Source organism: Scylla paramamosain, chromosome 26 (genome assembly GCF_035594125.1).
Source record: "Scylla paramamosain isolate STU-SP2022 chromosome 26, ASM3559412v1, whole genome shotgun sequence".
Classification (NCBI taxonomy): domain Eukaryota; kingdom Metazoa; phylum Arthropoda; class Malacostraca; order Decapoda; family Portunidae; genus Scylla; species Scylla paramamosain.
The window spans coordinates 8,851,787-8,879,553 of NC_087176.1; the positions used below are offsets into that span (position 1 = coordinate 8,851,787).

The 27,767-nt window shown below is 42.0% G+C and overlaps 2 protein-coding genes across 19 annotated transcripts in view; one reads left to right on the forward strand and one right to left on the reverse strand.

Moving 5' to 3' along the window:
* Positions 1-12,965, forward strand: LOC135113687 (merlin-like). 6 transcript variants are annotated; one of them, XM_064029171.1, is made up of 10 exons: positions 1-112; positions 3,196-3,545; positions 3,979-4,139; positions 4,960-5,138; positions 5,882-6,177; positions 6,741-6,868; positions 7,219-7,378; positions 7,687-7,961; positions 8,332-8,584; positions 9,103-12,965. In XM_064029171.1, the coding sequence occupies exons 2-10, from the start codon at positions 3,201-3,203 to the stop codon at positions 9,244-9,246; spliced, it is 1,941 nt and encodes a 646-aa protein (XP_063885241.1). In that variant the 5' UTR covers positions 1-112; positions 3,196-3,200; the 3' UTR covers positions 9,247-12,965. The 6 variants fall into 6 exon arrangements, with proteins under 6 accessions (XP_063885241.1, XP_063885239.1, XP_063885238.1 ...); XM_064029169.1 differs by having other exon boundaries at positions 3-101; XM_064029168.1 differs by having other exon boundaries at positions 5-159.
* LOC135113689 (TOM1-like protein 2) overlaps positions 12,558-27,767 on the reverse strand; it is a 25,485-nt gene continuing 10,275 nt past the window's right edge. For 5 of the 13 annotated variants that reach the window (XM_064029179.1, XM_064029184.1, XM_064029183.1 and 2 more), the window contains 11 exons: positions 24,698-24,864; positions 24,265-24,355; positions 23,412-23,518; positions 22,705-22,788; positions 21,794-22,069; positions 20,813-20,937; positions 20,322-20,491; positions 19,839-19,938; positions 19,271-19,352; positions 16,323-16,373; positions 12,558-14,210 (listed from right to left, as the gene is read on the reverse strand). In XM_064029179.1, coding sequence (XP_063885249.1) covers positions 14,031-14,210; positions 16,323-16,373; positions 19,271-19,352; positions 19,839-19,938; positions 20,322-20,491; positions 20,813-20,937; positions 21,794-22,069; positions 22,705-22,788; positions 23,412-23,518; positions 24,265-24,355; positions 24,698-24,864 — 1,433 coding nt within the window. In that variant the 3' untranslated portion in view covers positions 12,558-14,030. Of the gene's footprint in view, positions 14,211-16,322; positions 16,374-19,270; positions 19,353-19,838; positions 19,939-20,321; positions 20,492-20,812; positions 20,938-21,793; positions 22,070-22,704; positions 22,789-23,411; positions 23,519-24,264; positions 24,356-24,697; positions 24,865-25,400; positions 25,779-27,767 lie in introns of those variants that run through there. The other 8 variants (XM_064029182.1, XM_064029187.1, XM_064029176.1 and 5 more) reach the window with 7 other exon arrangements.

Genomic DNA, 27,767 nt, shown 5'->3' on the forward strand with positions numbered 1-27,767 from the left:
TGCGGCTCAAGGGTCAGTGGCAGTTCCGTCCCATCTCAGACAAGGTGGTCATTCCGTTCCCACTCAGCCTTGCTGCTCTCCAGGCGGACGTCCCACCCAAGGTTCCAGCTAAGTACCCAGACGAGTCTCTGTACTGAGAGGTGCTTAGCTAAGTTGTAGGTCTTCCTCTCTATAAGGCAAATTCTACACTATAACCTGGCCTTAGCCTGCAGCCACAACAACAACAAATCACATTAACAAAAGAATCAACTAAAGAGTCCTAAAGAAAAAGAAAAGCGAACAGTTCTAAAATTACTTATTACATTCGAAGCAGTTATCACATACACCCTTCACAAGGCTCTACTCACACTAGCGGTCTGAACCGCACAGTCCAAACCGCAGAAGCTTTGCCTCTTCAGTTATGACATACACCCTTCACAAGGCCCTGTTCACACTAGCGGTCTGAACCGCGCAGTCCAAACCGCAGCAGCTTTCCACAAGAGGCAGTTGCACCAGGCAGGAGCTGTGCTACTGAGCCTGGTTGGGATCATGTCATGCCACTGTAGTACCAGCATGTACGAGGAAGAGGCAGCGTGTCTTGTTTCCTGCATCGCGACGGGCACGGAGCAGGAAGATAGACAACACTGGATTCGTCTTTTTCTACATGGAATGTTCTTAACGTTGTATCTCAAGTAGAGAAACTATAACAAATTATTCAGTTAATTCAGGATGTCGATGAAATCGTTCGGCGATCCTCTGGAACAAATTCGATTTATAGGGATCACGAGTCAAGCTATGGCCTTCAAACCGCCAAGTACTGTATGTACACTTCTTTTCAAAAAGCATGTAAATCGATCCGCGCAATTTCCGCGCGGTTAGAAGGTTGATCTCGACCGCTCGGGGAACGCGGCCGGAAGAAAAGCTCCGCGGTCGTGTGAATGCCGCCATTGACTTGTACCGCCGCGGTTTGAACTGCGCGGGTGAAACCGCCTATAATAGTTTGAACAGGGGCCTAAAAGAAACAAGTAGAGCCAGAAACCAAACTTGCCATTCCCTCATGAATAAACCATCTGGTACCAATTATCTAGTTAAGAAAATGGAAGGAAGTTGTTTACAGGAGTATTATCCGTATGGTCCCTGTAATAAACAAACCAGAGGAGGACAGAGGGAGGGAGGGAAGGTGTGTGTGGTTCATTACTTCAACCGAACCAGCCCTCCTGTCCCCGCCTGGCCAGATGAGCTAAGGACACAGGTGAGGGCTGCTGTGTGCTGGGCTGTGTGGTTGTAACCAACTAAAAAGTGGCGGAAAATAATGAAGAATCGACTAATGAGCTGAAGGTAGGAGTGACTTCATTCACGTATCCAGGGAGTTGCGATTTTTAGTCCTTATTTTGTTAAGATGTTTTTTTTCGTTGTTTTATTGCTTGTAAGAGTAGTTTTTCGTGGCCATTTGCTTGTTACTCTTCGTTTTTAGAAATCCTGTTGCGGTATAAAGGAGAGTGCCATTAATTACCATATCCTTGAACTAGAAGCAACAGGTCACCTTTGTTCTGTAAGTCTCTCCTGCCCTTCACTCATGCTCCCCCACGCTCCCCTCCTGTATTTCTCTAAGGTTTGTCAAGGTGTCCCAGTCATTCACCTCACTGACCTAGAAGCAACAGGTCACCCTTGGATTTCTTATCCTTCCCTGTTCCTGATTTGTGGATATATATATTACTTCACTGAGGCACGGGAAGGATGTTTATAGTTATGTTTACCTCGTTGAATTAAACAGATTACCCTTTGATTTCTTATTCTTTCCTGTTCTGATTCGTGTTCCCCTTTTATTTATTTATTATTTATTTTTTTTATTTTCTTTTATTTATTTTTTTTCATGAGGGGCACTGGTCAGGGGCACTAAAAAAAAAAAATGACCAAATAAGAAACACATTCTTGTTCTTCCCTGTTCTGATTCATGTTCCCCTTTTATTTATTTTTTTATTTTTTATTTTATTTATTTATTTTTTTTTCTTTTTTTTTTTTCATGACGGACACTGGTCAGGGACATTAAAAAGAAAAAGTGACGGAATAAGAAACGCATTAACTTAATTGTTGAACTAAAAAGTCTATTCTTGGATTTATTATTCATGGCAGTTCCTAATTCACGATAGTTTGGGTTGTTTATTTACCTCACCCTTGTAATACATTTGTTACACATGTATGCTTTCACTAGTATAATTCTGCATGTATTTATATTACACTTAGGTCTACATCTTCAAAATTTTAAGAGTGTAAGTGAGATTCATGTATTTAATACAAGTCTCTCATTTGTAATTTATGCCTTCCTTCTCTAGTGGCAGGACAGTCAAGGCCGACCAAGATCCACCGGGGTCTCGGCAATTACTTATGGCCTTATGGTAGTGTTTCAGGCTCCTAATCTTGAGTGCCTTGCCAGTGGTTCAGTTTCTTTGGGGGGTGAGGGGGACAGTCTTTCATGGCCATTTAATCCATACTTGTAATGTTGTTTTGTAATTGTCAGGGCAACCGTTTGTTCATGGAGCAGTGATAAGGTGAGGGGATATAGAAATTTCTTTTGTGGTGCAGCAACAACTAGGGTCACATGGTGCCGGATTATAGAACTACCCAAAAATACTAGTAACATTAAAATGAAACTCTCTCTCTCTCTCCCCTGTTTTTTAAAGTTTTACATAAGTTAGCTCAGCCTTTGTATCATAAGCATCCACCACCTTATCCAGCTCATCTCATGAGGTGTGCTTTGAGTCAGAATGATTGTGCATTTGCAGTTATTTACTGCAGTATAGACCAGTTTGAGATCATTCACTCCTTCACAAACAAAGTTAAGGAATACTCAGCCTAAGTCTGTCAATGCTGGCATTTTATTTAGCAACATGGTTAAGTCACTTAAATCAACTCAAGCACAAGTTAGCTTCCCTACAGCATTTTTGTGTCCCCAGTGAGACAGTACTTTCTTCTCGTCAATGGAGCCCATTCAGAGCTTTTTGAATATAGTATCACATATGTTCTATGTGTAAAATATTGTGAGCCTTTAAAAAAAAAAAACTTCAAGCATGCTCTGTAGTGTCATGTATTGGTGGAGTGTAGCCAGAACTAATAAAATGAAATAGGAAATAATAAATATAAAATTAAAAAGTGTTCTGTATGCAAGCAAAGAACTGCTTCAGTGTCAGCCTTGCCTCATCCGTCCCTCCCTCACAGTCACCATGCCGCTGCGGAAGCTGTTCTGGGGCCGCAGCTCCAAGTCGTTTCCGGTGAAGATTGTGACTCTTGATGCTGAACTGGAGTTCAGCCTGCCCTGGCGAGCCACAGGCCGAGAGCTGTTTGAGCTGGTGAGCCGCACCATTGGCCTGCGGGAGACCTGGTACTTTGGCTTGCAGTATGAGGACTCCAAGAACAACTTTGCCTGGCTCAAGATGGAGAAGAAGGTGCAGGACCAGGACATCCCTAGGCGCTCCCCAGTGCCGTTTGTCTTCCTGGCAAAGTTTTATCCCGAGGATGTGAGTGAGGAGCTGGTGCAGGAGGTGACCCAGCACCTCTTCTTCCTGCAGGTGTGTATTGGTGGTGGTGGTGGTGGTGGTGGTGGTGAAGGTGGTGAAGGACCGATTCCAGGGAGTAGGTATTCGTGGGAGCAAGTAATGAATGAAATTTTTTCATGCTTTCATGCATGATTTTTCCACTTGTAAAATTATGCTTGATAACTTAAAACCTTGCATTTGTTTACAGATCCAAGAAATCTTTGCTTCATAAAATAAGAAGTATTATTTGAACAATCTTTGAAAAACAGCTTTGTTTTTTCCCATCAGGAAATATTTCAGATTTGCAATAATTTTCTATGTTGGTGTTAATGAGAAAATTACACTAATACAAAAGTTAAAAATTTTGTATCACAGTGACTAGCAGAGAAGTTTCCCTGTGTTGCTGTCCACACACTCATGTCTGTCAGTCCCTCTGCCTTGCTCAGCCTCGCCCACCTCCCCACAGGTTAAACAGTCCATCCTCAGCATGGACATCTACTGCCCACCCGAGATGTCCGTCCTCCTCGCCTCGTACGCTGTACAGGCCAAGTTTGGTGACTATGACCCAGCCACCTACCAGAGCGGGGCGCTGGCCATGGAGGAGTTGCTGCCCCAGCGGGTCATCAAGTGAGTGGTGGAGGGAGGCTGTGGTGTGGGAACTGTGGATGTTGTTTTGGAATGTGAACTAAGGGTATTGTTTTGGTTTATGAGCTGTGGATGTCATTTTGGAATGTGAACTAAGGGTATTGTTTTGGTTTGAGCTGTGGATGTCATTTTGGAATGTGAACTAAGGGTATTGTTTTGGTTTATGAGCTGTGGATGTTTTGGAATGTGAACCAAAGGTATTGTTTTGGTTTATGAGTTGTGGATGTTTTGGAATGTGAACTAAGGGTATTGTTTTGGTTTGAGTTGTGAATATTGTTTGGCAGTTTGAACTAAGGATGTTATTTTGGTTTATGAGGTGTGGATGCTGTTTTGGAATGTGAACTGTGAGTATTATTTTGTATGAATTATGGATACTGTATTGAGTTATTTTACCTCATTATGGTTCACAGGAATTGAGATCACATACATCCTTGTATCTCCTTATCTCATTACTGAGATTAAAGAGACCACTGCTTCAATATGCATCACCAAATGATCTCCCAAAAAAATGGCACTATAATGAATGAATATTTTATACAAACCGGCCTTCCCTTAAATAGCCCTATTGAGTGTACTGTACAAGGTTAGGTTATATATTTCAAGTATCATGTATTTATCTCCCATTTTGCATAATCCATTTGACTTTCCCTTTACAGACTGGCATCTCATTGGATCTTACTATTTTTGTTTGATTTACACATTTATTCTTTTTCCCCCTATTTGTTGCCCTACACCAGTACCCCACTTACATGAATAAAAATAAAAATGCCAATCCTGCCCCTCCTCTTCCTGCTCCTCCCAGCCAGTACCAGATGACGCCAGAGATGTGGGAGGAGCGCATCCGGATTTGGTACGCCGACCACCAAGGGATGACACGGGATGAGGCGGAGATGGAGTATCTTAAGATAGCACAGGACCTTGGCATGTATGGTGTCAACTACTTCAACATTACCAACAAGAAGCAGACGGAACTGTGGCTGGGTGAGGGAGAGTGCTGTGGCGAAGAGGAAGAATGCTGTGGTTGGGAAAGAGAGAATGCTGTGGCTGGAAAAGAGAAATAAGCTGTGGTTAGGAGAGGGAAATATCCTGTAGTAGTGAAGGAGAGTGCTGTGGTGGTAATGGGCAAGGAAACGGAGGTGATGCAGGAATGGTTATTGGTGACATTTCTTTTGACATTGTGATGGTGAGAGGGAACTGGGATGCTGCAGGGAAGTGACAAGATTTATACTTTTTTTATTTCCATGGTGGTGAGGGAAGAGGAAACAAAAGATGCTACAGAAACGGAATTACCAGGGATAGTTGTTCTGGTAGTGAAGGAGAATTGGAATGCTGCAGGATCAGATTTTTTCCCCTTTCCATTTCTTGGGGATTAAAGTTATAGGTTATTTGTTTTCCTTCCTTTGCTTTATCCTGTTTTCCTTCTTTCCTTCTTTCACAGCCTTACTTCTAACTTTAGCACTGCAGCACTCATTTTTTCTATTAATCCTTAGCTTCACAACACTCATTTTTAAGATTCCTGCTGTCAGTATTCTTATAAATCTTTAATTCTCTAACAGTGATTTTTAAGACCTTTTGCCAGTATTGATATAAATCCTCATCTCCACAATTCATTTTTAAGACTGCCTCCTGTCACTCCTATAAAACCTCTCCTTCAGTAGCTACTTCTCTAAATACATTTTCAACCTTAATTATTCCCCCTTAACACAACTGCCCTCCACCCACAGGAGTCACTGCTTTGGGCCTCAATGTGTATGAGAGTGAGAACAAACTGGAGCCAAAGATCAGCTTCCCGTGGTCAGAAATTCGCAACATAAGCGTAGACGATCGTAAGTTTACCATTCGGCCGACAGACAAGACAGCTCCCAACTTTGTCTTCTTTTCCAAGAACTCGCGTATGAACAAACTCATCCTGGACTTGAGTATTGGCAACCACGACTTGTTCAAGAGGAGACGGAAGCCTGACACGATAGAAGTGCAGCAGATGAAGGCAGCGGCAAGGGAGGAGAAGAGGCGGAGACAGGTGTGCATTGAGTGAGAGGTGCCTTGGGTGTTGGGAGGTTGTGGCAGGTGTGTTTTGGGCGATGGGGAAGATTGTGGCAGGTGTGTTTTGGGTGATGGAGCGGGTTGTCAGGTGCATTTTGAGTGATGGAAGATTGGCAGGTGTGTTTTGTGTGATGTGGAAGATTGTGGCAGGTGTGTTTTGGGTGATGGGAGTTGAGGTTTGGTGCTGTGATGCTGCTGAGATGTGATACTGGAAGCATGTGTGTGGTGAATAAAGGAAATGAGATAGGAATTTACACCTGTGCCCTTTGTGTCGTATCTTTTCACAAGACATCCTATAGAGTCGTAGTTTCCTAGTCCCTTTGCTTCATTCCTTGTAGTTGCCTCTTATTTAGGGATTACAGTGGCAGTAATCTTAACACCTGCCATGGAGTGCACAAGCCTGCCCCCTTTCACCAAGAGCTGACAGGGATAAGTGTGTGAATGTCTAGAGTGTGTGGTGCTTTTGCTGGGCCACCCCACATGTAATTGCTGGTGTATAGATAGGTAGACCCTTGCATCCTTCTCCATCCCTTCTGACAGATTGAGAAGGACAAGCTGGCACGAGAGAAACACTTGCGGGAGGAGGTTGAGCGTCAGAAGGCAGAGCTGGAGCAACGTCTGTATCAGTACCAGGATGAGATGCGGGCTGCCAACGATGCACTCAGAAGGTGAAGTTAGCAAAATGATAGTAAACATGTATTGCATTTGTAACCATCATCATTACACTCATCTCTCCAGCCTAGTGTTCATACCACTTCACAAGACTCCCTTTATTCCCCACTTGCAGATCAGAAGCAAGATAATCAGAATAACAAACATTGCATTTATAACCATCACCATAACATTCATCCTCTCTCCAGCCTGATGTGTATATTACAGTCATCCCTCATTATCCAAGGAGGGTCAGGTAATGGACACACCCATGGATAAGGAAAACTGGAAAATTAGTCTGCATAAGAGTGAAACCATGGAAACAAACTGTGATGACTAGTATTTCATAAATCTCCTCCACTTGCAGGTCAGAAGAAACTGCCGAGCTCTTGGTGGAAAAGTCTCGCATTGCTGAGGAGGAGAGCATGCTGCTGACCCAGAAGGCCACTGAGGCAGAGCAGGAGTGTCAGCGTGCTCATATCATTTCCGCCAAGACGCAGGAGGAGAAGATAGCAATGGAGCACAAGGTTGGTAGAGGATGGCTGGTGCAAAGTGAAGAAATACAGTTAGTGTGTTTGTGTCTTGGGATGTGTGCTTGTTCCTAAAATGTTGTTTTTGATTGGGTCTTTGGAAATGGCATCTGTGAATCCTAATCTTGGTTCTTTTAGCTTCTGCTGGAGGTTGCCACATCAGATCACTCCTCTCAAAAAAGTGTTAAATTTAATAAGCAGTAATAGAAGGAAAACTTGGACATCCACACTTATAGTTCTTATTTACCTGTCAGTTTAAACCCAAACCATGAGCTGATTTCATGAATTTTCCAACTCCATGGCAGGTGAGGGAGGCAGAATTGCTAGTCTCGACACTGGTGGAGGAAGGGGAGCGCCGGGCCACCGAGGCGGAGAGGCTGCAGCAGGAACTGATCCGCGCACGCATTGCTGAGAAGCAAGCAAAGGAGAAACTGGGCAGCTTCATCCAAAGCATCAATGGTTCCATCAGTCACTCTGTCGCCAACTCCACCGCACTCAATGCCTCTCTCCTCAATGCCTCGCACTCCCTTCTCAACTCCTCCACGCCGCATCTCCCTGCCTCCACCTCAATCTCTCATGGGTGAGTGAAAATATTACATTATTGCCAACTTTGCAGTTGGTGTCTCTCCCCTTAGTGCCTTCCATCCACACCTTAACCCCTTACCCATGCCATACCTCCCAGCTTCCTCCACTTCAGTATCTCTGGTGAACTGCCCATGCAATATAACCTTTCCCTTGCTTTACTCCACCCTCCTTCACTTCAACCTTGTAAACTGTCACTTCAATAAATCCTTTCCCATCCTTTTACCCTTGTCTCCTCTTTGATATCTTGTAAACTGTCCCCTTGAACCTAATCTTTCCTTTCCATTACTCCACCTTCTTCAGTATCTGACAAACTGTCCCTTGAACTTTACTTTCCCTCCCATTACTCTATCCACATTGTCTTTCAGTCTATCAGGGAGCACCAGTCACCACCACATGGCCATCGGATCAACAGGGGACCTTCCTGATCTCACCCTTGGAGGAAGTACAGACGCCCTGGAGTCCTCGTATGCTCGGCCTCCTGATCTCATGTCCCTGGACCTCCTCAATGACACAGACGTCGATCAGCTCAGCCTAGAGATTGAGAAGGAGCGGGGAGAGTACCTGGAACGCTCCCGCCACCTCCAGCAGCAGCTACAGCACCTCAAGTCGGAGATAGAGGTAATGTGGGGGTGCTGTCACTGCTGGTTTGTCTTCTGTCAGTTGTGGTCTGAAAGTTGTGAGTTTCGTCTTGGTTCATGGAGTGTTTGCAAAGGAGAAATTGTGCTCTTGTAATTCTTATTGTTGCCATTACTCATTTTGGATATTTTATTTTTCTCTCACTCTCTTTTTATATGTCTTATCTGTTTGTCAGACTGTCAGTTCAACTGTCTATCTATTCACTCAGAGTTCCTTTGTTTTCAAGTTTGTTTCTTTCAGTCACTGTTTTCTGAAATTTGGTGTTTGTGTATCAGCTTGACTTTATGCTTGTATTTGGATTTTCTCTCTCTCTCTCTGTCTGTCTGTCTGTCTGTCTGTCTGTGTCTCTCTCTCTCTCTCTCTCTCTCTCTCTCTCTCTCTCTCTCTCTCTCTCTCTCTCTCTCTCTCTCTCTCTCTCTCTCTCTCTCTCTCTCTCTCTCTCTCTCTCTCTCTCTCTCTCTCTCTCTCACCTCACCTCACCTCACCTCACCTCCACACAGGTGCTCAAAGTGGAAGAAAACCAGACAGTCCTTGATGCCGTCTACCACGAGCAGCTGCGTTCTGGGGAGACCAAGTACTCCACCCTGCGCCGCACTCGCTCCGGCACCACTAAGACTCGGGTCGCGTTCTTCGAGGAGCTGTAGTGTTCGGAGCTCCGTCCTCACTACCACTGTGCCTGTGTCCCTCTTTGATAGATACAGACATTAGGTGTTTAGGTTATCAGCATTTTTTTCACTCATCAGCATTGTCTTGTGTCCCAGAGCTTATATTTTGCATGCTCCTGGTATATGTCTCATCGTTTTCATTCATCTGCCTGACAAATTCATGACCCAATGAGTCGTGTGCAGCGTTTCATCTTTCTTAATTGATATGCTTTAAGTATGCATGCTGTCCTTTTATGATAATTTAAAGTCATTCATTTCGTTGTATTAGTCATCAGTAGCTTCTTAGATTATTGATTTTTCTGCACAAAACCTTATAGTATCAGCTTCTATCTTATTTCAGCTTTTATATGATTCTTTTCAATACTTCATTCCTCCAGCACCTCAATATTGCCTTTCATATTTGAGATCTGATTTTCATCTATTCCTTATTGCCCTTGTAACAGCTTGGTACCTCCTCTTGCACTACTGTTGCTTTCAAGGTCTGCAAGATTGTCTGCCTCTTCTAAATACCATTTCTCACACTCAGTCCTTGTAACAGCTTGGTTTCTCCTCTTGTACTACTGTTGCATTCAAAGTCTGCAAGATTGTCTTTTGTTCTATATATCTTCATGGCAACTTTTGTCTTTCTCCCATGCACTTTTTTGCTTCATTACTCTCATCTTCCTTTTTTTTTTGTGTGTGTGACAGTTAACCTTTGATTCATAGATGGTAATTTAACGTATCTTTGTAAAATAAGCTACAGTCTCCTAGTCTTGCGTGATCTCATAACCAGAATTTGTCCTTCAGATCAATTTGGTTGTGATGCTCCAGATGGGGCATGGTGAGGTAGAACATGTTGGATTAGGTTAGACTTCTCATTGATCCTTTTTCAATACTTGACACTTGGAATATTTGTTAACATGATCCTACAACTGTTAGAGTAACCAGACACTCACTGATATCAGACTCGCTCCCCTTATTAATCCATTGAATCAAGGGTTAACTCTCTTTGTATGTTGTATGGCTTGATGTATGGCTGCTATTCACACCATGCATTAGTCCCAGATGCTGGAGGGGAGTGGTGCCAACACCCATGGGGCCGAGTCAGTGTTCGGTGCATCCTGCCTTGCTGCTTGCTTCTTCCAGCCCAGCCCGTGCTTCCTTCAGGCCCATGCACCTGCCTCACTTATCAGGTCCTGTGCCTAAGCCTCTTGCTTGATTATTTCACTGTATATTTCTGAAGCTATTAGGTATTCTACAGCACTAGAGTTTTTAGATAAGGAACACACTCAAGGTATTTTTAGCTGTTTCGAGTTGGGAAGTCACACTGTCCGAGAGGAAAGCAATGTTTCATGTCTATCTTAAAAGAAAACACTTGTGTCAGAGCCCAAGCCAGGCTGGTGCAGTATAAAGTAGGCATCTTTTACTTAAACTTTAAAATTTAAAACTACATACTTACCACCACCCATTGCGAAATACTGTAATACCTTCAAACAGTTACCAGCTTTGTGGTTGTGCCTGTGACTGTCACCAACATATCATTTATACATGAATCATTTATGCATGAAAGAGTTCAGATGAATCATTCATACATGAAAGAGTTCAGCTGCATCAGACTGAGAAGATCCACGTAGTTCACCTGAGACAAGTGATTCTAAACATTTGCATTTCCAGTAGCTTTTCATCAAACTGTTTATTGGTCACTAAGTGAGAGCCACCAGTTTCAGTTTTGATACTTAAATATCTATGCATCTTCTTAGCCTGAATTGCATTCCTGATACACACACATGTCCTTCACTTCTTACCACTGCTAGGTGCATAGTATTATTAATTGACAAATGAGCTCATTGCATTATAAACCATGTATGTGTGAATGTATATACATATGTATGTTAGCCACCCAGTGCCTTCTTATTCTCTCAAGGGGAATCAGTGTGGCCTGTGCTCTGACTCCTTCACTGTGGTAATGACAGCTGCAGACACCTACCCCTCGTGCCTCCAGGGCCAGGTGGTGCCCTGCTCTAGTGTTTGGGTGGTCATTGACGGTAATTATCACTGGACACATCATGACATTTTCTGCATTCATTGATAAGGAATCATATTTCCACAACTTTAAATGAGATATAGAGTAGCACAAAGGTTTGTTAAATTTCTTGACTGCTGGGAACCTGATACAAGATGGGCCGAGTGCCAGTTTTATTAATGTTAGTTTGTCATTGGCTGTGGTAAATACCATTTACATCTCCTTGTTGCTTAAAGACACTACCATAATGAGTAGCTGCTCTTCTTCAGAGGAAAGCACAACATGGTCAGATTATCACCGTGGATCCTGAGTCACAAATACAATTTAAGAATGATTGTGTGCCAAAGACATTGTTCTAAGGATACTTAATTTATTGACAATTTAATAAGTTACTTTAAAATGTTGCTGGTATTCATCATACATTCAAAGAGATTTTGGGCACAATTTATCAGAAATTAACCAGTGTGCTGGAGGTGACAATCTAAGTGTTAAGATAAATTGATATTTCCAAGGCTTGGGGTGAAGCTGTGTTTGCACATATAATGAAGGGATGCTTGCCCTGCTTAGGTGTTAATGTTAATGTTTTTGAGAAACTGCAGCCAGTGTGAACACATTATATACTGCTTGATGGCTGAGAAGTTGTGATGAAATCAGTATACATAGTACATGTAGCTTTGAAGAAATGGTGTTGCAAATCTGTAGGAGTGTTAATGAAGCTTTCACAAGTTTTTCTTCTACACATTGTATATTTTGTGTATGTATGACAAGCACGTGGAGAGTGGTGGTGAGGGAAAGTGGTGAAGCAGTAGCACTTCATTTACTCTTGTTTCAGCTGTTGCTTTCCTCACTGTGGGACTTGGGAATGTAGCCACTTATATATCCCACTGTAAGACTTGAAGTCTCAGGTCATCTGAATAGCTTATCCTGCTGATTGGCTGTTGTTCCTCTACCTGTGGCCATGATTTAATTACCAGGAGAGACAACAGCCAGTCAACAGGATGAGCAGCACATTGTGTGAGAGGGTCACATAGAGGGGCTTCACAAGCTGCTGCTGTCTAAGGAAAGCAAGAGATGAAGTGTTATGGTAAGACTTCTGCTTCATCCCATGTTTCTCTCCCCACTGAATTCCACTGTTCATGTATTGACAGACAAGTCTCATTGATGTATCTTGGCTTAAGGTATATAGTATATAGCATTTGCCCAAGTGGTTGTTAAGCCGACCCCTTCACATTGGCAGCACCTCACATTAGGAACAATTACTGTGTTGCTGTAAATATAAACATGTGTATATAGATTTCCCATTTATTTTTTAAAGTATCTGCCAAATACTCGTACATTGTTGGTGACTGTAGTTGAGAGATCTGGCAGGAGGCAACAGTTTGTGTACTGTTGTTTGGTCTGTGCTCTTTCCCATGTTGTTATCCCTGCTGCTTAGTCAGATGTGAAAGTGGTGTTGTCTGAGTCAGCTCATTGTAGCCTTAAGTGACATTGTGATAGTCCTTGAAAGGTTAATGTGACAGGAGCAGTGTCTCACCTGTGCCTTCTAAAATGGACTTTCCTCAAGCTGCCAAAGATCTACATCAACTACGTGACCCCAGGCAAGCACTCTCGCTTCCCTGGGTTGTCAAGATAGCCTAAGGAAGGAGGAAATGTTCTTGTTTAATATTTTACATATATAAATAAAAATGGAGTCAAATTGCTAGTTTCTTGTCTGCTGCATATACTAGTCAGTTGGGAAAGGAAAGTTCAATAAGCTAGATAAAAATACATTCTTGAGGTCTTCCAACAGCCAAACAGGAAACACACTCATTACCGTAAAAGTATTAACAAACCCACAGGAAGAGGGAGGTGGCGGCAGCGGCAGCGGTGCGTCAGGAAGGCACAAGGGAGTACACAGGTCAAGAGACGAGAGCAGCAGCCTTGCTCACGGCCAGCGGGGCAAGCCGTCACAACACAGTGGTGGCCCATGGATTAGCAGATGCATTAATACAACTTCATTTGCTTTCATCTAAGTACTTTAAAAAATTTTTGATTAATTTTTAAACACAGCATACATTTCACTTACAGTTACATGTAGTATACCCATAAATCTCTATGGTATATAAATTCGTGGTACAAATATTCGATATGTAAATCTCTATAGCAATGGAGCCATCTATACAGATCTACATATCTAGACAGGTGTGCATAAATCTACAGAGTGTATAGGTATATATTTCCAATCATACTGTAAAAATTGTATTTTTAAATTAAGCATGAAAAGATACAATGTATGCACAAAAAATTCTAGGTAACCCAAGTCTACCTCCATTATACATTGGAAAGAATGCTTTGTCTCTAGTATGTTAAAATACTGAAAATAATTTAACAGCATAACAAATATATTATAATAATATAAACTTATTGATGAATAGTTAAGGGGACAGGGGGTGGCCAGCTATACACCCCCAGAGCAGGGCAGCAGTGAGCCTGTCTGGTACATCATCAGTGGCTGCGACACTACCCGGACAAATCCCAGCAGCAGGACGCACCTTGGTGGCCGGCACAGCAGCACTTAAGGAACAGACAAGGCAGCATCACAGAACACACCATACAAGGTGCAGGGTGACTGCAGGGTCCCACAGGTCCTGGCAGCCTGGAATGACTGTGCTGGACTCACCACACATCATTCCCTCAAGACTCCAGCAAGGAGGTGGTGCATCCTGCCCCGGGGTGAGCCCAGCCCCAAAGGCAGGGTGGGGCCAGCTGGAGGTTCAGGGTCTCAGAGAGCAAACATCTGGTTGGTGTCCTTGTCGTCTCGGGCAAGGGTACGCTGCCGAGGACCAGAGGACCCAGTGGCAGCAGTGATGGTGGGCAGGGAGTCCGCTGCTGCTGCACGTTCCTCCAAGAACCTGTCGAATTCTGAGGAGGATATGGTCTCCTCCCGTGGTGCTGGCACGGGCTGGTGGCAAAACAGGTGGAGTTAGTACAGTAGTGAGCTGCCTTCATCCTCTAATTCTAGAAATACCTTTTCTACTGTTTAATCTTTCTAGAACACTACTATTCATCTCTATATACTATGCTGAATTGTCCTTCCTTCCAGGCTGCCAGGACCTGTGGGGCCCTGAGGGCAACCTGCACCATTCAAAGTTTGTTCTGTGAGGATGCTCCATTTTTCCTCAAGTGATACTCTGCTGGGAGCCAGCTAAGAGTTGTCTTCCTGCTAGTTACTTCATGCTGAGCTAACCAGCTCAAGTGTCTGACACAGACTGGGAGTAGGTTTGAGACAGCTTTGTGTGGAATGAAAGGTTTGAGACAGCTTTGTGTGGAATGAAAAGGAAAGATTAAGATCAGGTGAGGAGAGAGGAAGAGTGAGCCTAGAAATGGAGCAGAATTTCTCTCTCTCTGGTAGTGGTGATAGCCTGTGATCAATGCTATCTGCCTGGAAGCAAGTTTTTTCTCCTCCTTTGGTATAAGATAACAATCTCTCTCTCTCTCTCTCTCTCTCTCTCTCTCTCTCTCTCTCTCTCTCTCTCTCTCTCTCTCTCTCTCTCTCTCTCTCTCTCTCTCTCTCTCTGGTAGTGGTGATGGCCTGTGATCAATGCTCTCTGCCTGGAAGCAAGTTTTTTCTCATCCTTTGGTATAAGATAAACAAAATTATCATGGTGTTTATTAATCTACATTGGTGCGAAGGGAAACTTACACCAGCAACAAGCAACCCAAGAGAGATCTGATGAGGATTACAATTTGTTTAGATTAAAAAACCAACAGTTTACTTGTCCCTGCTACTCCTGCTGCTCACTGTACTGTGGGTGAAGCAAAGGCTGCACCTTCCCCATTCTGCCTTGTATTTGTATGTTATAATTTGTTCCCACAGACAATATATATATAAATATTTTCATGTTTATATTAAATTTAATATAAAAAGATTGTGGTACCCAAGTACTAGCTTAATAAAAAGCACACAAAAATGATAAGTCCCTTTGTGATACAGAAACATTACTGAGGAAAATTTCTGGGAACACTGTTGTAAGGGAAAAAATTATGGTACGGAGAAATGCCAGGAACAATGAAACCACTTGTGATTGATACGTTGATAGGGGAAAAAAATGTGAGGTACAAATACAAGGTAGAGCAGGAAGGAGCAGCAGTGGTGCCACTCACAGATCTGATGTCATAGCACCAAGAAGGCAAGCATTGGGTGACAGTAACAAGTCAACTGTCAAAATAGTGGGCAAAAAAGTTACAATCTCCATCAGATTTCTTAGACTAGTTGTTGTTGTTGTACATCTCTGCCTTTTGCACCAACATTGATTAATACATGCTATTTGATTATCTTGTCTACTTTATATGGGAAAAATCAAGAAAAATACATCCTTCCAGGCAGCAAGCATACAAACAGTGCATATAGATACCACTTCCCCAAAAAGCAAGAATTCTGTAAGATATTTTGTAGAAAGGCTTTATGGAATGCACTATGTTATACAGATCATACTAGCAAGTTTTGAAGGTCATACTAAGTTCCTCATTAGCTGTGATGACAGCCACATCCCCAAGACAATGAGTTGTGTGTTATTGCAAGCAGATCCCCTTAATCCTAGTAGTAACTAACCTCTTCATACCAGCAGGCTCATCACAAGCCTACAGCCATCACTAGCTCACTATCAGGAGCCACAACATGAACAACAACAATCAGTAATAACAGTAATACATATAGCAGTAATACATGTACAGTCAAGCTTCAGGAAGCAAGGAGTGAAATGTGATCCAAGCCAATGTAGACATTAAAGACAAAAGAAAAAAATGTCTGAACACAAGACATAGCTTGTTGGGTGTAAAATAATAAATAAACAATGGGATATCAGCCAGACAACAAATGCACAAAGGGTTTTCTAAAGGGCCATGCCATGCTGCACATGTACTATCAATAATAAATTCCATGCATGGGTAAGGCAGGGCAATGCAGATCTGCCCAGCACTTTCTGCCTCTCCAGAGAATGGACATGAGGGAGGGAGGGAGGGAGGACATAATGAAAAAGGGAGCCTATAATGATCTAAGGACAAAGCTACTTACTTGCTCATTCAGCCAGGCCTCCATCTCTTCAAAGTCACTGTCTTTCTGTTGCTGAAAAAACGTACACACACAAAAGCACCACATTAGCAGAGGGATCAAAAAAAACACCAAAGTAACATCTGGCCTTAAAGTGTTAGGGGTTGCAGTGCTAACAGCTGCCTAGTGAGTGTCAGGAGCAAATCTTTAGTTTAAAAAAATTCTAGGGAATTATTAATCTGTGCAAAATGTTTGTATTTTGATGTCAGTAATTCTAATATATTTCATCTATTTAAATTTCAAATTTCAGATCTGTTAACTTACTAGAGGCAACACTGCTTACTACTGCCGTGGTCCATGACATCTACACTGCGCACACACATGCATGTGTGTCTACATACTTACACTACACACGCAGGCAAGGGTTATCATCTAATACTTCCTTCTCACAAAGTCTTGTATCTAAATTGTCAATGTGTTAAAGAGTTCACTTTCCTCAAAGGGCAATACATCTTGCAGCAACACTATTAATATATTAAAAGTCCACCCTAAAACAACACAATGCCTATTTACTTTGGACTGGCTTGAGTATTCAAATGACTGCATAGAACCAAGTGACCTGACAAGGAATCTGTAAACTGCACTGATGTCTGGGACACCAATCCCTCTTTGGTCATGAAGGTGGGCACACCAAGAGGCACCAAGAAGTCACAGAAAAAGGAACAGAAGAAAATCTAGAATGACAAACAATTTCAAGAATCACTATTCAATGTGTTACAAAGTGCCATTCAAAAATTAATCCTTAATAAGTGCCATTCAAAAATTATAACAATTAAGGAAATGTCCACTGTCTGATCATGAAAGAAACACAAACATGATAGTGACAAATCATGTAACAGTATTTGGAACACTGAAGCCTCAAACTGTGTCACGGGGAAGATGCAAACATGTGCATCCAAACATTTGGAGCAGGAATCAAGAGCCGTAGGAATCAAGAGCTGTGCTTCTGTGAAATAGTTTTCATAGCGATTTGAAGCCAGGAATAAATTAGTTTTCATAGCGATTTGAAGCCAGGAATAAATTTAAGACGGTTAAGAAAAACTAATCACACTGGAAGTGACATAGTCCAAAAGTTACCTACTTATTATTCATTACCTATGACTGTGTGTGTGTGTGTGTGTGTGTAATGTGGATACAACATGAATTGTATAACTGAGCAGACTCACTAATTTTTCTCCAATGAACTTGTGTTGTTTCAGGGCTTCTCTGCTATGAAGATAAAGCACCACTGGTTTTGTCCCTACAAGACTGTTACATTTTGCTACACATAACTGAACTCGGCAAAACACAAAAATTCTACCTCAGCACTGGTTGAGTTTACAGGCTCCACTACCCTATCAGGTACACAGCACTGAGTCAGAGCAGCATCAGATTAATTGCTGACAGGCACAGAGGCCTGCATGCCATGCCTGGTGGCTGTAGGATCCACTCAATTTACACTGCTGGCAGTTTATTCATGTTCATTTCTCTGCATATTACCTCTGAGAAATGCCATGACAATAACTCAAAGGTACTCTACTTCTGCATTTTGATGCTAAAGAAGAAAGATTAAATAATTTTCAGTCCTTTCATTCAATAAAAGACTGGAAAACAGACCAAAAGGCACCACTGAGCAATAGGTGTCTTGTCTGAGGTCACCATTCACCAGTGAGACAATGCAGCATAACTTGAGGACTCCAGCAGCACTAAGAAGCACGTGTTACTCAAAGGATGTGAGTAGCCATCATAAAAGCCAATCAGGGCCATCTATGGAGTTAATGACAAAAAAAACGCTAACTCTTCTCTTTTTCTCCTTACCCACAGCGACTCCTGAGCTCCAACACAGCCAAGAACAACAATGCCGGGAAAAAAATAAATCAGTCAAATTCCTTAACTTGTCTTCCATTCTTTCCTCTCAGCTGGAAAGTGTGAGTGTATGTTTGTGTGTGTGTGTGTGTGTGTGTATGTGTGAAAGATGGACTCATGGAGTGGATGTGTAAGATTCATGCCAAATGGGTACGCTACATTACTAATAATCAACTAGAGGGGAGTTTGGGGAGTGGGATCAGGGAACAGTTACTACTAGTGGAATAAACATAACCATAAGTACACATGTGCAAAACATTGGTGCAGGTGAAATATGACCTCCCGAGGTGGCAAATGATGCAACCTTAATACTGGTATCCATCTGGCTGACTTAACTCACTCTTTCATGTGTTGCCATTCATTATATTTAGAAGTCCCCTCCTCATCTTACTTTATTGTAATCAAATTGCTGTGTCTTCAACTTTAACTCTGATGGCACGTAAGCTAATTTTAACAAAATAACTATTGAGTGCAGCTAAATCATTCATAAAATATTTTCTTTAGTACTGTCATAAGAGAACTGTCATAAGTACTTAACATTAATCAATGAAGCGTTATATCACAGAAAATGTGCTGTTTAACCAACAAAATATTACTGAGTAAAGAAAAGACCTGGCTTCAGTGAGGGAATCTTTTGTCGAATCAAAGCAAACTTTTATCAATTTCAACAAAACAAACGTAATCATTACATATGCACACATCTCGACTAGCAACTGGATCTAAGTTCATAAAGAGATAATCTATCCCAACCTCCTCCACTGGGTCAGGAGTTGAGACCCAAGCATGAGGAAGATTCAAGAGTGATCACACTGTTTATCATCATTCATATCATCAGAGATCAAGTATCATTCCAAAGCACTACAAACATTCACAGCCAAATGCCAATCACAGCAGCAGCACAAAGCAAATTATGGATTTCGTAAACTGAACAGGGAATTATATGCTGATGGCAATACCAACGTGAAGGTAAGCGTTCATTTGCCACTATAAAAGAGGAGGTGGTCTAGGCTGCTTAAATGAGAGGGGCATTTAGGATGCCAGGCAAGGGAGAGAGGACAAGTACTCACAGGATTGTGCCGCACCTGGGCCACACGCCCCAGGGAGGAGGGGGTGGTGTCTGCTTCAGTGTTGTCCTGATAAGTGCTGCTGCTGTTGGAAGGGAGGTAAGGTTAGTCAAATCTATTCCAGATATTAAAGCTTATCTATCAATATCTGATACAGTAAAAGAGTCGGCATTAATTCCTGTCCATACATTCTCTCCTTGCTTGCTCTGATCACTTCAGTCTCCTCAGAAATAAGGACTTAACATTTAATGCAAGCTCCATTTAAAAGGAGCAAAAAATTTTTAATTGACCATCATTCAACAAATACGAAAAAAACGTGTTCCTTAATATGAAGAAAAAAATGTTCAGGGAGAAGAAACATTTAGTACAGTTCAAGATGGCAAGTGTCAGGATGCCACATACCTTTAAGATGGAAAGACAAAATTTGTAACACAACTCACAACCTGTACACCCTGTTCAGAACCAAGCTGCAAGATTATACTGTATACTCAAACACTAATGACAGAAACAGCTGGTAGCTCAGGCAAGGAACTTTACACAAGAGTATTTTATTGACAGATCATGCTATCACCTGGTTTTGGTGTTTTCATAAGTGGCTGTCCGGGACTGAGCGAACATGTCAAAGTCTGCATCTTCATTCTTCTTGACCTTCTGAGGAGAAGCACCCACAGCTGAAAGTGAGGACAGATGTCAGAATGCAAAGCTGTGAAAACCTGCAACTCTTCCACTGTGACAGAAAAAACAGGATAAGGTGGTGTGAGGATCCACAACTCAAACAACAAGGATTACTTACAATAGGTGATAGGTGATGATTTACACTACCAAGGAATTACATATCAGCTTAAAAACTCTGCACCACTCAATACATAGTAAATATATATTTCTTATTCCATATTTCTTCATCTTGACTCAACCTTTGGCAATATCTAAGAACTCAATTCCAAAGTTACATAAACCTACACATGTTGATAAACACAAATCAACAGGTCATGGTACAATCAACAGAGGATCAGAAACAAAAAATTGGACAGGAGATGCTAGTGTCAAGACTGGCCTGGTGTTATACTGAGGGATGCCAGCTGTGCCGAGGGAGCTTCATCAGCCAGGTCAATGAGGGAGACTTCTGGGGTCTGCTGCTGGGGGGGTGGCACGGCCGGTTGGGTCTGAGGAGGCGTCTTGCTGGGACTGCCGGCGCTCTTAACCTTACTCATGTAACGGTCATACCTGTGGCAAGGGAGAAGTTTGAAGTTGATACAAAACACACTAGTGCAATGTGAATACAAATACACAACAATGAATACCATCAGACAGATCTGGACATAGAAAAGTGTGAAGATTGAAGTTTAAATATATGAAGGAAATGACAGATGATATATAACACAAAAAATAAAATACAAATACAAAGCTCTGGCAAAATGCATGTGAAACAGAACATAATGAAAGTTTTAGACACATGACAAGAAAGACCAAAATGAAAGGGTCAATATATGTTGGAAATGAAGACATATTCACTTCTGATGTTGCAATGTGAAGGAGACAACTCACCTGATGAAGAGGTTGTTGAGGTTGTCATTTATCCTCAGGAGGTCAGCAGTGAGGAGGTCATCGCTGACACGACCCACCAGCTCCACCACCCGCTGCTGCATGGCACGGCAGGTGGCATGCAGCTCCTGTAATACACGCACACCTGTATTTACCTGCTACCTGCCGTACACAGACATAAGAGGTAGATGAATGGAACAGACTCAGAAAAAGAAGATAAGACATATTTATTGATGGAAATGATGGGTGGAAATAGGTAGGTATGTTTCACACAGGGACTGCCACATGTAGGCCTGATGGCTACTTGCAGCTCCCTTTACTTTTCTGTCCTTGTGCTCTTATATGTTGGGATGAGCTGCAGGTGGTGGTGTGTGCAACGAAGATCCACAACTTGACTAAGGATTTCAATTTCAAATGTTTCAGTGTCACTTGAACTTTTAATGTGCTATGGTGGAAGTCCTGGTTTGCAATGGTGCTTTTATAATTCTAGTAGAGGTGTGTGCAAGGAACATCCACAATTTAAAGACTAAGGACTTGAATTTCAAATGTTTCAGTGTGTTACTTCAACTTTTTTTAATATGCCTTTATGGAAGTTCTGGTTTTAAAAGGGTTCTTTTGCAAGGATACTTTGATCATCCTATTATCTAGTGGTTCAACAAGGATTCTGCCCCACCAGCAAGAAAGAACATCCCATGAAAACTCAACTGACCATATCTGTGGCCTATGAAAACAGTCCTAATAAGAGCCCACAAAACCCTTCAAAATACAGGCTTAAGCTGGATAAAAACAGATATGAACATGGGACAAATCAGTTGCAAGAGGGAGATTTCAAGACACTTAACATTTTTTGATGATCCTTTTGACCTTTCTTTTGAGACTGGCATTCTCAGTGCCCCTTACCAGTGCTCTCTCTTACATAAAAAAAACAAGTATGACTCCAATTCAGTATACAATACCAAAGCAAACACACATGCACACACACACCTGGAGCAGCTGTAGGTCCTCCTGATGCTCCTTTCCTGGACTCAACTCAGTCAGCATCTCTGCCAACACCTTTGCATTGGACTCTACCACATCCAGCTCACTGTGCAGTTTGGCCCGTTGCTCAGCAGTCAGTGTGGTGGGGGCAGCAGGGGAGGTGGGGGCAGGGGGAGCAGGGTGGTGGGGGGCCTGGCGACGTGGTGAGGTGGCCATCATGCCCCCACCAGTGCCAGAGGTGGGTGGACGGGTGATGGTGCGTGGCTCTGGGGCTCCTGAGGTCTGTGTTAAAGAGAAAGAGGGGGAAGGTGCTCTTATGTTCATATTCTCAAATGTTACAGTGTCTTAAATAGTTTTAGCAAATTCTAGTGAAAGGTAAGAGTTTTTAAGAGTGTCTTATGTTGAAGAAAGAGATGCTCATATGTCCATTCTCAAAAGTATCAGTGTCTTATCTCAACCAGCTTTAGCAGACTCTTAGCAGGTTACAGTAAAGGTTATAAGAGTTTGTAAGAGTGTTGTCATGTGTTAGAGAAGATTTATGTCCATATTTTCAAGTGTTTCAGTGTCTTGTTTAAATTACTCTTAGGAGGTAATGGTGAAAGTTGTAGGGTTTTAAGTGCTGTCATGACTGTAATGATAGTTCAACATGGATTCTGCATCATTAATAAGAAGAAAAACATTGTGAGAAGCCAATTAACCTTCCCTATTCTCTATGGCCTTTGAAAAAATTGTCCTAATAAAGCTAAAAAGGCATCTAAGAATATAAGCTTTAATAATAAAAGCATCTAAAAATATAAGCCTTAATAATAATAAAGACTCAAAACTTGTGCTTCTCAATACTTCAAAATTTTGGCAACGTCTCTAAAGTTCCACTATCACATTAGCCTTCACAGGATATGAGGAGCAGAGCAACATACCCTCTGAGGAGTGATGATTGGTGCCATGGTGTCAAGGTTGGTGGCTGGGAACTCCACTCCCTTATGCTTCAACTCAGCATACACCTAAAACACACGAACACTTGTAATATTCATATACACTCATGACACAATGCCAAATATTTTCCATGCCTGTAAGCTGTCTTCATAACTCTGCATTCCCTCCAAACACACTGCAGCACACTCATGTATCTTGAACACAGAGGAAAAATTATATGATACCTGCTAATTCATCTGAGTAAGTGTAGGAAATCTTTTCAACCAATAACCATCCTACAGGCGATAAAAAGCTTGAATTATTCCCTACAGGCACTAAGAAACTTGAATTATTCCATCACTCGTTTTGCTGTCAGTAGTGTACTTCAAAATCATACTCTTAATCTGTATTGCAACATTTCACTAAACTTGACATGAACCAAACACAATCAAATAGTTAAAAAGTCTGCAATAACAATAACAAGCATGAGACAGGCAGACAGACAGACACAGAGAGAGAGAGAGAGAGAGAGAGAGAGAGAGAGAGAGAGAGAGAGAGAGAGAGAGAGAGAGAGAGAGAGAGAGAGAGAGAGAGAGAGAGAGAGAGAGAGAGAGAGAGAGAGAGAGAGAGAGAGAGAGAGAGAGAGAGAGAGAGAGAGAGAGAGAGAGAGAGAGAGAGAGAGAGAGAGAGAGAGAGAGAGAGAGAAACTTACCTGACTCACACCTGACAGCTCTGGTTGGTGTCTGAAGGCATCTGCCCAAGCCTGGATGAGGGACAGGACCTTCTCCTGTACAGACGGTGGTGGTTCATTCTTGGGACCTGGCGGTGGAGGAAGGCACCGGGGTGAGATGAGAAGAGATGAGAAGTTGTATGTTGCAGTGTAAGAAGGTTAAGAGAAGGAAGTAAAACAGAAAGATTAGAAGAAAATGAAAGATGGTTGATGCATTGTGAAAGGGGAAAGTCAATGAAATGAAGCTGGGATGAGATGAGAAATGGTGAGGATAGCAGTATGACAGTGTTATGAGAATTCAGGTAAGTTAGTGAAAAAAAGAAAAGAAAACATGGCTAATGAGTTGTCAAAGGTGAAAGTCAAAGGAATGCAGCAGGATTAGGAGTGAGAAGTGAAAGGGTACAAGGTGTTCTGGGTTGCAAGGTAGGGGTGCACATGGAGTAACAGGCAAAAACTAGGTGGGTGGGGTTACATGGCTGGCAAGGCAGGGAAGTAGATGGAAAGGAGGCACAGTAAAGGAAGGGGAGTGGCAAGGTTGCATTCAGGGAGGGCGTGATATTGTAAAATATGTATGTCGACATTGATCCTCACATGTGAGCTTGCCACTTCTTTCCTTGACAAATGAGAGAATTCTTTCCTTGACAAACAAAAGAGAATAGGTGTTTAATTTTGTCTTTTCTTGGCTACACAACTACTTAAATGACTTCAGTATAAAAATAAGTGCTAAAAATTTTGTGTGGTTATGAAAAAAAATGTCAAGCTGTGAAAGGACAAAGAAGACAGTGAGCCCCACCAAGACAGTGAACCCCAGTGCCCAAGACAGGATGCCACGTACCAATCAGCTTGACTAGCTCCTGAACAAAGTCCTTGCTGCAGGCATGGACGTGGAACCTCTTGCCACAGTTCTTTACACAAGCCTCTAACACCTGTAGGAGGAGGGACAGGGAAGAAGAAGCTGTTTACTGAAGCTGGCTACTTTTGCTGTCACTCCGGCAAACCACAAGTTCCATAATGGTTTATTGGCAGATTTGCATTCACACCAATATTTAGGCAAAGTTGCTGTTTTACGAAAATACTCCTGCAAAAAGCAAAGCTGTCCACAAACTTACCCTTGATTTCTGTGGTAAAATTGGTCAAATATTTAATCATTATAACATTTAAAACACTTTGCTATGAATATATATCTTATGCATTTCATTCAATACAAACTTGAATTTCCAATATTCATAAAGACGGTACACTCCCGACAACCTGGCATGAGTACGTACAGTGAGGGTGTACATAACCACAGTGTAGTTCTTGGGCTGTGTTGTGAGCCTCTTCCTGATGGCCTTGATGGCATCACGTGGGCCATCCTCAGACTCATTCACCAGGTCACACACTTCTAGATTCAGTCCCCAGTCCTCAGAGGGAAGGGTCTCAGCTGTGGCCTGCTCTGAGGGCAAAGAGAGGGCAATCAATATCATAATTTCTTTCCAATGGAGTAATGAAGGGAATAGAACGTACAGGGGATGTGTTAAGAGACACAGAATCCCATCCTATTTTGGTGAGGCACAAACTTGTTACAAGACTAAGGTCAGTAGGGTGCTTCGTTTTGTCGAAAGAAAACAAGATACTAGGAAACATTTGGAGTGAGAAGATGGGAAAAACCAACAAAAAGAAGTAACAAACCAGTAAAACCAGTCACCATTTGTTGGAGAGGAGCAAGAACAGAACAAACTTTTTGGTAGATGATGTGAGAAATTTGTACCTGTTTCTGAGATGGACAGATAAACATGTTCCTATTCTTATAATAAAAAAAATAACACCACCTAGTCTTTTGATCAATAAAAATGCCACACACTGCAAACATTCATTCCATCAACCACCACCAACACACAAAAAACTGGTCTGATTTTAAACACACAGATGTCACACTCAGTCCTTAAATCTGCCACCTCTCCCCAGCAACCAGACACCCAAAAAACCCACCTATTTTCTGGGATACAACTGTAGGAGCCATTATAGTATTTGTTGTGATGGTAGTAGTAGTAGTAGTAGTAGTAGTAGTAGTAGTAGTAGTAGTAGTAGTAGTAGTAGTAGTAGTAGTAGTAGTAGTAGTAGTAGTATAGTAGTAGCAGCAGCAGCAGCAGCAGTAGATAAAACTGTAGGTGATTCTCTTACACACTGCTGAGTCAGACTGGCACTTATCACCCAGTGTGTGTGTGTGTGTGTGTGTGTGTGTGTGTGTGTGTGTGTGTGTGTGTGTGTGTGTGTGTGTGTGTGTGTGTGTGTGTGTGTGTGTGTGTGTGTGTGTGTGTGTGTGTGTGTGTGTGTCCTTCAAGTGTGTAAAAATGTTCTGCTCCACACACATCATCGCTCATGCACGGATGCACCCCAGCACACACCCACCCACACACACACACACACACACACACACACACACACACACACACACACACACACACACACACACACTCTCTCTTCTTTACACAAGTGTTGACTCTGAGCAAACACTCCCATACCAATTCTTTCTATCTATTTGCTAATCTTTAGTATATTTCATTCACTTTCACTTCAGTTCATTTCCCACTTTCTTTTTTTCCATTTCTCTCTCTCTCTCTCTCTCTCTCTCTCTCTCTCTCTCTCTCTCTCTCTCTCTCTCTCTCTCTCTCTCTCTCTCTCTCTCTCTCTCTCTCTCTCAAGTACTCAAAAAAAAAAATCCATGTGTAGCAATTCTTAAAATGACAAGGACAATTTTCATCGTTTGACGCTAAAACTTGTCATGGTTTACTACACACACACACACACACACACACACACACACACACACTACAACTTTCACTGTCACACCTCACCCACCACTATCATCACCACAATTACTACCACAATAACCAGCAGCACCATCACCCCCGTTATTCACCACAAATTGTCACCACAGCTCATCACAACCACCACCACACCATGTCCTCCTTCAGACACTCCTTCCTGTTCATAGCGGAGTGAAAAGGAAAACTGCAAATGAATAAGGAAATAGTGACTGAGAAATCTAGACCCAGCGAGTTACAAGGATGGTATTGATTGAGTTTATTACCATTACCTCATACATTAATTCCAGACCTTTCCACTGACATATGCACCAAATAACACTAAAACTATTGTACAAAAGTTTAACAACCACCTACAAGGAAGAAAATAATTAACATAGATTAACAAACACCTACCAGAAAAAAAATAATATAGATTCTCCGATTTCTAATTAGTGGCTGTAGAATAATAATAAAAAAAATTCAATGTGGTTTACGATTGTAAACGATGCATCAATAACAGTGAAAGTGAAAGGGTTAAGGGTTCAAAATATCGTGTCCCTATCAAAAGCATCACAGAAACAAGTGTGAAACTGATATACAGGATAGCAACAGTGTGAATTCAATACTCTGGAACTTCCTGCATGCTTTTGTATTTCCTATTTCCTATGACTGAGGAGGTTTCAAGACACTTATCCTCCAATTTTGTATTACTCTTTTGGCATCTCTTATGGGAATGGCACCTCAGTAGGCCTTTTTTTCTTTTTTTCTCCCTCTCTCTCATTTTGTTGCTCTTGGTCAATGTCCCTCTTACATAAAAAAAAAAAATAGTAATAAAAAACAAAGAGTATTAACAATGAAATTTAAACAGATGATAGTGATAGTGTGAAATTTATGTAAAGAATAGCAATAGTGTGAATTTAATATATAGGATAGCCACAAGGGTAATGACCGTAGATCAAACCTCAGCAGAATAGTCACAACAAGAGGAATCCAATGTATTCCTGACCATACCAAGATAACCACCAAGACCTGAGCAAATCTGGGTCAGCCTATAATGCTCTGCCAGTGCACCAACATTACTCAAAAGACAGTGAGAGAGTGACTGGTGCACAAACAACATGAACCTTTGACCTAGTTTAGCGACCCATCAGAGACTGGCCATTTTTAGCTGTGTAAATGATGCATGTATTTGAGTGTGGTGCTTTATCTGGGCCACCCCATGTCAGAATGCCTGCTTGGTACATAGATAGATAAAGTAGCTGCAGTTACCTATTTGCTTTCAATCTTATTTCTGGCTCCAAGTGCATCAAGGAACTCTGGATGTGAAGTGAGCATCTACAGGTCTCTCTAAAAAGTCTGTGTCATGGTCAAGGACTGCAGCTAACTATGGTCACTACGAAACTGAATGGCCTACACACACTACGCAATACCATGCCCAAAAACATTATTTTTTGGATCCAGTCAATACGCAGTCATCAAATTTAATGTTTTTTTTAACTTTTGGACAAAATATAAATAATTACAACCACTCCTAAGCTCTAGATCTCAG

What these genes read in the sequence shown, in the direction of transcription:
- LOC135113687 (XM_064029171.1), top strand. Translation starts at nt 3,201, where the DNA reads ATGCCGCTGCGGAAGCTGTTCTGGGGCCGCAGCTCCAAGTCGTTTCCG. An exon ending in GCAGACGGAACTGTGGCTGG is followed by an intron (nt 5,139 to 5,881) that starts GTGAGGGAGAGT and finishes CTCCACCCACAG; the next exon opens with GAGTCACTGCTTTGGGCCTC. An exon ending in GCCAACGATGCACTCAGAAG is followed by an intron (nt 6,869 to 7,218) that starts GTGAAGTTAGCA and finishes CTCCACTTGCAG; the next exon opens with GTCAGAAGAAACTGCCGAGC.